The sequence below is a fragment of the Lolium perenne genome, chromosome 7, assembly GCF_019359855.2.
Source record: "Lolium perenne isolate Kyuss_39 chromosome 7, Kyuss_2.0, whole genome shotgun sequence".
In the NCBI taxonomy this organism is placed as follows: domain Eukaryota; kingdom Viridiplantae; phylum Streptophyta; class Magnoliopsida; order Poales; family Poaceae; genus Lolium; species Lolium perenne.
The window spans coordinates 230,442,011-230,451,722 of NC_067250.2; the positions used below are offsets into that span (position 1 = coordinate 230,442,011).

A 9,712-nucleotide genomic window follows, 5' to 3' on the forward strand; every position below is an offset into this window, starting at 1 on the left:
TGATGGCGGCGAGATGTAGTGCGGCGCAACACCAGGGATTCCGGCGCCAACGTGGAACCTGCACAACACAACCAAAGTATTTTGCCCCAACGAAACAGTGAGGTTGTCAATCTCACCGGCTTGTGATACGTCTCCGACGTATCGATAATTTCTTATGTTCCATGCCACATTATTGATGATATCTACATGTTTTATGCATACTTTATGTCATATTTATGCATTTTCTGAAACTAACCTATTAACAAGATGCCGAAGAGCCAGTTGCTGTTTTCTGCTGTTTTTTGTTTCAGAAATCCTAGTAAGGAAATATTCTCGGAATTGGACGAAATCAACGCCCAGGGGCCTATTTTCACACGAAGCTTCCAGAAGACCGAAGAGTCAATGAAGTGGGGCCATGAGGTGGCCAGGAGGTAGGGCGGCGCGGCCCAGGTCTTGGCCGCGCCGACCTGTTTCCTGGGCCCCTCGTGTGGCCCCCTGACCTGCCCTTCCGCCTACAAATAGCCTTCGTCGTGAAACCCCCAGTACGGAGAGCCACGATACGGAAAACCTTCCAGAGACGCCGCCGCCGCCAATCCCATCTTGGGGGATTCAGGAGATCACCTCCGGCACCCTACCGGAGAGGGGATTCATCTCCCGGAGGACTCTACACCACCATGGTCGCCTCCGGAGTGATGAGTGAGTAGTCTACCCCTGGACTATGGGTCCATAGCAGTAGCTAGATGGTTTTCTTCTCCTCATTGTGCTTAATTGTCGGGTCTTGTGAGCTGCCGAACATGATCAAGATCATCTATCTGTAATGCTATATGTTGTGTTTGTTGGGATCCGATGAATAGAGAATACCATGTTATGTTGATTATCAATTTATATCTATGTGTTGTTTATGATCTTGCATGCTCTCCGTTACTAGTAGATGCTCTGGCCAAGTTGATGCTTGTAACTCCAAGAGGGAGTATTTATGCTCGATAGTGGGTTCATGTCTCCGTGAATCTGGGGGAGTGACAGAAACCCCTAAGGTTATGGATGTGCTGTTGCCACTAGGGATAAAACATTGATGCTATGTCCGAGGATGTAGTTATTGATTACATTACGCGCAATACTTAATGCAATTGTCTGTTGTTAGCAACTTAATACTGGAGGGGGTTCGGACGATAACCTGAAGGTGGACTTTTTAGGCATAGATGCATGCTGGATAGCGGTCTATGTACTTTGTCGTAATGCCCAATTAAATCTCACTATACTCATCATAATATGTATGTGCATGGTCATGCCCTCTCTATTTGTCAATTTCCCAACTGTAATTTGTTCACCCAACATGCTATTTATCTTATGGGAGAGACACCTCTAGTGAACTGTGGACCCCGGTCCAATTCTTTACATCTGAAATACAATCTACTGCAATTGTTCTACTGTTCTCTGCAAACATTCATCATCCACACTATACATCTAATCCTTTGTTACAGCAAGCCGGTGAGATTGACAACCTCACTGTTTCGTTGGGGCAAAGTATCTTGGTTGTGTTGTGCAGGTTCCACGTTGGCGCCGGAATCCCTGGTGTTGCGCCGCACTACATCCCGCCGCCATCAACCTTCAACGTGCTTCTTGACTCCTACTGGTTCGATAGACCTTGGTTTCTAACTGAGGGAAACTTACTGCTGTACGCATCACACCTTCCACTTGGGGTTCCCAACGGTCGCGTGCTGTACGCGTGTCAAGCTAAATTTCTGCGCTCGTTGTCGGGAGATCAAGACACGCTGCAAGGGGAGTCTCCACATCGCAATCTCTTTACTTTGTTTTTGTCTTGCTTTATTTTATTTACTACTTTGTTTGCTGCACTAAAACAAAACACACAAAAATTAGTTGCTAGTTTTTCTTTATTTGCTATCTTGTTTGCTATATCAAAAACACAAAAAAATTAGTTACTTATATTTGCTTTACTTATTTCAACATGTTTCCTTTTAATTTTACCGTAAAAGACATACCGGTAGGACGTGGGTCTATAATTGGGAGAAATAATATAGAAGAATTTTTCAATCATGTTAGTACCGTTGAAGATTTTGAAAATAGACACTTGGTAGAACTTGCTCCTACTTATGAAATTGCTGCTGCTTCTTGAGTTCGCATGTTGGAAACTAAATTTCTTAATCTCAATCCTATAATCCAACACATGTTTCTTACACTCGGTGATATGGAAGAAGGGGAAAAGAAAGATTTTGTTTTAGAAACCCTTCTTAGAGAATTTGGTGGTATAGCAAGAGAGGCTAGAAAGGTCTTTATTAAATATAAGATGCTTGGTTCTTATACCAATTTTGTTAGTATCCTTGAAAAGATGGACATGGAGAGAGTAAGGTACACTAATAATATTAATAATGGTGGGGAGATTAAAGCACCAATACCATGTAAGCTCCTAGCAATGCATGAAGCACTAGAAAATAACTATGCTTGCCTTGTTCCTGAAAATTTGTTTGATGAAAGTAGCAAGTCCAAGACTAATGAAAAGGGAGCCGCTAAAACTTATGTATCCAATATACTATGCATGGTTGAGAAAACTCCACACCCCGCTGTAGATGCACCATCCTTCGATAATACTTGATACACACTTTCTGCGCCTAGCTGAAAGGCGTTAAAGAAAAGCGCTTATGGGAGACAACCCATGTTTTTACTACAGTACTTTGTTTTTTATTTTGAGTCTTGGAAGTTGTTTACTACTGTAGCAACCTCTCCTTATCTTAGTTTTGTGCATTTTTGTGCCAAGTAAAGTCGTTGATAGTAAGGTTCATACTAGATTTGGATTACTGCGCAGAAACAGATTTCTTTGCTGTAACGAATCTGGGCCAAATTCTCTGTAGGTAACTCAGAAAATTATGCCAATTTACGTGGGTGATCCTCAGATATGTACGCAACTTTCATTCAATTTGAGCATTTTCATTTGAGCGAGTCTGGTGCCTCAATAAAATTCGTCATTACGAACTGTTCTGTTTTGACAGATTCTGCCTTTTATTTCGCATTGCCTATTTTGATATGTTCGATGGATTTTTCGATTCCATTGACTTTCAGTAGCTTTGTGCAATGTCCAGAAGTGTTAAGAATGATTATGTCACCTCTGAACATGTATATTTTGATTGTGCACTAACCCTCTAATGAGTTGTTTTGAGTTTGGTGTGGAGGAAGTTTTCAACAATCAAGAGAGGGAGATGATACAACATGATCAAGGAGAGTGAAAGCTCTAAGCTTGGGGATGCCCCGGTGGTTCACCCCTGCATATATCAAGAAGACTCAAGCGTCTAAGCTTGGGGATGCCCAAGGCATCCCCTTCTTCATCGACAACATTATCAGGTTCCTCCCCTGAAACTATATTTTTATTCCGTCACATCTTATGTGCTTTGCTTGGAGCGTCGGTTTGTTTTTGTTTTTTTTTTGTTTGAATCAAATGGATCCTAGCATTCATTGTGTGGGAGAGAGACACGCTCCGCTGTTGCATATGGACAAATATGTCCTTAGGCTTTACTCATAATATTCATGGCGAAGTTTCTTCTTCGTTAAATTGTTATATGGTTGGAATTGGAAAATGATACATGTAGTAATTGCTATAATGTCTTGGATAATGTGATACTTGGTAATTGTTGTGCTCATGTTTAAGCTCTTGCATCATATACTTTGCACCTATTAATGAAGAAATACATAGAGCATGCTAAAATTTGGTTTGCATATTTGGTCTCTCTAAAGTCTAGATAATTTCTAGTATTGAGTTTGAACAACAAGGAAGACGGTGTAGAGTCTTATAATGTTTACAATATGTCTTTTATGTGAATTTTGCTGCACCGCTTCATCCTTGTGTTTGTTTCAAATAGCCTTGCTAGCCTTAACCTTGTATCGAGAGGGAATACTTCTCATGCATCCAAAATACTTGAGCCAACCACTATGCCATTTGTGTCCACCATACCTACCTACTACATGGTATTTCTCCGCCATTCCAAAGTAAATTGTTTGAGTGCTACCTTTAAATTTCTATCCTCTACCTTTGCAATGTATAGCTCATGGGACAAATAGCTTAAAAACTATTGTGGTATTGAATATGTACTTATGCACTTTATCTCTTATTAAGTTGCTTGTTGTGCGATAACCATGTTCCTGGGGATGCCATCAACTACTCTTTGTTGAATATCATGTGAGTTGCTATGCATGTTCGTCTTGTCTGAAGTAAGGGAGATTTACCACCAAAATGGTTAGAGCATTGCATAATGTTAGAGAAGAACATTGGGCCGCTAACTAAAGCCATGATCCATGGTGGAAGTTTCAGTTTTGGACAAATATCCTCAATCTCATATGAGAAAATTAATTGTTGCTACATGCTTATGCATTAAAGAGGAGTCCATTATCTGTTGTCTATGTTGTCCCGGTATGGATGTCTAAGTTGAGAATAATCAATAGCGAGAAATCCGATGCGAGCTTTCTCCTTAGACGTTTGTACAGGCGGCATAGAGGTACCCCTTTGTGACACTTGGTTAAAACATGTGCATTGCGATGATAATCTAGGTAATCCGAGCTAATTAGGACAAGGTGCGGGCACTATTAGTATACTATGCATGAGGCTTGCAACTTGTAAGATATAATTTACATAACCCATATGCTTTATTACTACCGTTGACAAAATTGTTTCTTGTTTGCAAAATCAAAGCTCTAGCACAAATATAGCAATCGATGCTTTCCTCTTTGAAGGACCTTTCTTTTACTTTTATGTTGAGTCAGTTCACCTATTTCTCTCCACCTCAAGAAGCAAACACTTGTGTGAACTGTGCATTGATTCCTACATACTTGCATATTGCACTTGTTATATTACTTTGGATTGACAATATCCATGAGATATACATGTTATAAGTTGAAAGCAACCGCTGAAACTTAATCTTCCTTTGTGTTGCTTCAATGCCTCTACTTTGAATTATTGCTTTATGAGTTAACTCTTATGCAAGACTTATTGATGCTTGTCTTGAAGTACTATTCATGAAAAGTCTTTGCTTTATGATTCATTTGTTTACTCATGTCATTTACATTGTTTGGATCACTGCATTCATTACATATGCTTACAATAGTATGATCAAGGTTATGATGGCATGTCACTCCAGAAATTATCTTTGTTATCGTTTACCTGCTCGGGACGAGCAGAAACTAAGCTTGGGGATGCTGATACGTCTCCGACGTATCGATAATTTCTTATGTTCCATGCCACATTATTGATGATATCTACATGTTTTATGCATACTTTATGTCATATTTATGCATTTTCTGAAACTAACCTATTAACGAGATGCCGAAGAGCCAGTTGCTGTTTTCTGCTGTTTTTGGTTTCAGAAATCCTAGTAAGGAAATATTCTCGGAATTGGACGAAATCAACGCCCAGGGGCCTATTTTCACACGAAGCTTCCAGAAGACCGAAGAGTCAACGAAGTGGGGCCACGAGGTGGCCAGGAGGTAGGGCGGCGCGGCCCAGGTCTTGGCCGCGCCGACCTGTCTCCTGGGCCCCTCGTGTGGCCCCCTGACCTGCCCTTCCACCTACAAATAGCCTTCGTCGCGAAACCCCCAGTACGGAGAGCCACGATACAGAAAACCTTCCAGAGACGCCGCCGCCGCCAATCCCATCTCGGGGGATTCAGGAGATCGCCTCCGGCACCCTGCCGGAGAGGGGATTCATCTCCCGGAGGACTCTACACCGCCATGGTCGCCTCCGGAGTGATGAGTGAGTAGTCTACCCCTGGACTATGGGTCCATAGCAGTAGCTAGATGGTTGTCTTCTCCTCATTATGCTTAATTGTCGGGTCTTGTGAGCTGCCGAACATGATCAAGATCATCTATCTGTAATGCTATATGTTGTGTTTGTTGGGATCCGATGAATAGAGAATACCATGTTATGTTGATTATCAATTTATATCTATGTGTTGTTTATGATCTTGCATGCTCTCCGTTACTAGTAGATGCTCTGGCCAAGTTGATGCTTGTAACTCCAAGAGGGAGTATTTATGCTCGATAGCGGGTTCATGTCTCCGTGAATCTGGGGGAGTGACAGAAACCCCTAAGGTTATGGATGTGCTGTTGCCACTAGGGATAAAACATTGATGCTATGTCTGAGGATGTAGTTATTGATTACATTATGCGCAATACTTAATGCAATTGTCTGTTGTTAGCAACTTAATACTGGATGGGGTTCGGACGATAACCTGAAGGTGGACTTTTTAGGCATAGATGCATGCTGGATAGCGGTCTATGTACTTTGTCGTAATGCCCAATTAAATCTCACTATACTCATCATAATATGTATGTGCATGGTCATGCCCTCTCTATTTGTCAATTTCCCAACTGTAATTTGTTCACCCAACATGCTATTTATCTTATGGGAGAGACACCTCTAGTGAACTGTGGACCCAGGTCCAATTCTTTACATCTGAAATACAATCTACTGCAATTGTTCTACTGTTCTCTGCAAACAATCATCATCCACACTATACATCTAATCCTTTGTTACAGCAAGCCGGTGAGATTGACAACCTCACTGTTTCGTTGGGGCAAAGTATCTTGGTTGTGTTGTGCAGGTTCCACGTTGGCGCCGGAATCCCTGGTGTTGCGCCGCACTACATCTCGCCGCCATCAACCTTCAACGTGCTTCTTGACTCCTACTGGTTCGATAAACCTTGGTTTCTAACTGAGGGAAACTTACTGCTGTACGCATCACACCTTCCACTTGGGGTTCCCAACGGTCGCGTGTTGTACGCGTGTCAGCTTGCTGTAACAAAGGATTAGATGTATAGTGTGGATGATGATTGTTTGCAGAAAATAGTAGAACAAGTATTGCAGTAGATTGTATTCGATGTTAAGAATGGACCGGGGTCCACAGTTCACTAGAGGTGTCTCTCCCATAAGATAAATAGAATGTTGGGTAAACAAATTACATTTGGGCAATTGACAAATAAAGAGGGCATGACAATGCACATACATGATATGATGAATATTATGAGATTTAATTGGGCATTACGACAAAGTACATAGACCGCTATCCAGCATGCATCTATGCCTAAAAAGTCCACCTTCAGGTTATCATCCGAACCCCTTCCAGTATTAAGTTGAAAACAACAGACAATTGCATTAAATATGGTGCGTAATGTAATCAATAACTACATCCTCGGACATAGCATCAATGTTTTATCCCTAGTGGGAACAGCACATCCACAACCTTAGAGGTTTCTGTCACTCCCCCAGATTTAATGGAGACATAAACCCACTATCGAGCATAAATACTCCTTCTTGGAGTTAAGAGTAAAAACTTGGCCATAGCCTCTACTAATAACGGAGAGCATGCAAGATCATAAACAACACATAGATAATAGATTGATAATCAACATAGCATAGTATTCTCTATCCATCGGATCCCAACAAACACAACATATAGCATTACAGATAGATGATCTTGATCATGTTAGGCAGCTCACAAGACCCGACAATGATAGCACAATTAGGAGAAGACGACCATCTAGCTACTGCTATGGACCCATAGTCCAGGGGTGAACTACTCACTCATCACTCCGGAGGCGACCATGGCGGTGAAGAGTCCTCCGGGAGATGATTCCCCTCTCCGGCAGGGTGCCGGAGGTGATCTCCTGAATCCCCCGAGATGGGATTGGCGGCGGCGGCGTCTCTGGAAGGTTTTCCATATCGTGGCTCTCGGTACTGGGGGTTTCGCGACGAAGGCTATAAGTAGGCGGAGGAGATAGGTCAGGGGGCCACACGAGGGCCCCACACAGTAGGCCGGCGCGGCCCAGGCCCTGGCCGCGCCGCCCTAGTGTGTCGCCAGCTCGTGGCCCCACTTCGTATCATCTTCGGTCTTCTGGAAGCTTCGTGTGAAAATAGGCCCCTGGGCGTTGATTTCGTCCAATTCCGAGAATATTTCCTTACTAGGATTTCTGAAACCAAAAATAGCAGAAAACAGCAACTGGCTCTTCGGCATCTCGTTAATAGGTTAGTGCCGGAAAATGCATAAATATGACATAAAGTATGCATAAAACATGTAGATATCATCAATAATGTGGCATGGAACATAAGAAATTATTGATACGTCGGAGACGTATCATTGGTCCATACGATGGATGCAAGATCCCAGGTGCTTGGTCAACGTCTTTTTTTAGTGATAGTATGTAGTATTTATACCAGTTTGATTCCTTCATCAAAAATTAGTCTTCCAAAATCCTTATAACGGACAATGTTAGGATAGTAGTCGATTGAGTTAATGTATCATCTTCCATGAATTTGCTAGTTGTACGAGACATTTTGGTAAAACCCAAAATGTTACCTCTCATTTGAAGGGTTTGATGACAACTGGAAAACGTGGGTTTCTGTAAGAAAAAAGTATCAGTAGTACTAGTGTACTATTATAAATTTTTATTATTTTGATAATCCTTTGTCACCTCAGATCGATTTTTTTTCTATATGTCAAATTTATTTCTGGAAACCCTTCATAATGAGGATTGACTTGACGTGATGATAAATTTACTTCTAATAGCCTCCTCATATAAATGAAATTCATTAATAACAATTGAAATAGGTTAATGATAAATTAATTATAGGCCAACTTTCACAAAAGGTCAATTAGAAGTAATTTTGCTTGAAGAAAAAATTGAGCTTATCTTCGGTGTCCAATGGGAGCAGTATTACATCTACATTAAATGGTAGATAAATATAGTATCATATTAGAAGCCTTGAATTAATATTTTCCAAACAAAAGAAAAAATTGTATTTCCAGGATATATGCAATTATTTTTTGCTGCTATATTTTCCTTGTCGAGTAGTTTATATATTTCAATATTCCCCACATTGTCTTCGCCCTTCATCAAACCATAGTTGCCTCCATAGATCTCAAACTTCAAAGCCATCGATTATTCCAACGTCGAATAATAATAACCCTAAATACCATGAGAACCGCACTCCTCCTCGTCGCCATTACCACTCTCATTTATGCCGCTGCAGTGCCCGCCACGGCAAACCCCGATGATTGGTCCAATATTAAGAACATCACCGACCCATACATCCAGGGGCTCGGCAAGTGGCTGGTGACGGAGCACACCAAAATGGGGGGCAATGATGGGCTCAAGTTTCAGAAGGTGCTAAGTGGCGAATATCAAATTAGGAATGGTGTAAGTTATCGGCTTGTCATCGTTGCCATGAGACCAGGTGGCTCACATGGCACATACAAAGGATGGTTACTAGAGGAAGTCCCGAGTAACCAGAACACATGGAAGCTCATAAATTTCAGCCCTTTAGACTAGTCGGGTTACCTTTAGTGTTGTAATAAATTTACAAGAAATTATATGGTGTTTCTCTTTAATTTTGCATGCATGCTTCTCTTGGACTATGGAGATATTAAGAAAATGAATCCTCGCATGCAAATCCTATTTCTTCTAATTGTTAGGAATCAATGATAGCCATGTGATTAAGAGTTCACTTCACAATATGGTGGCGGTCGACATGTCTTCTCTATGTTTGTTGTCACATAATACAATTTTATCATCAAGCTAAGAGACAATAGGTGGTATTTTATTTTAAGACACGTGTTCTACACTTTGAGGCTCTTGTTCTTTCTATCAAGTTAAGTTTTTGTGTTGGTCCATACGATTGATGCAAGATCCCAGGTGCTTGGTCAACATCCTTTTTTAGTGATAGTATGTAGTATTTA

At 41.3% G+C, this 9,712-nt stretch overlaps 1 protein-coding gene across 1 annotated transcript; it reads left to right on the top strand.

The window, feature by feature from the left end:
• The first annotated feature begins 8,951 nt into the window (after positions 1-8,951).
• Positions 8,952-9,305, top strand: LOC127315481 (cysteine proteinase inhibitor 6-like). Its single transcript, XM_051345967.1, has one exon. The coding sequence runs from the start codon at positions 8,952-8,954 to the stop codon at positions 9,303-9,305; it is 354 nt and encodes a 117-aa protein (XP_051201927.1).
• The last annotated feature ends 407 nt before the right edge of the window (positions 9,306-9,712 follow it).

Excerpts from the sequence above, each read along its gene's own strand:
- LOC127315481 (XM_051345967.1), top strand. The coding sequence starts at position 8,952 with ATGAGAACCGCACTCCTCCTCGTCGCCATTACCACTCTCATTTATGCC.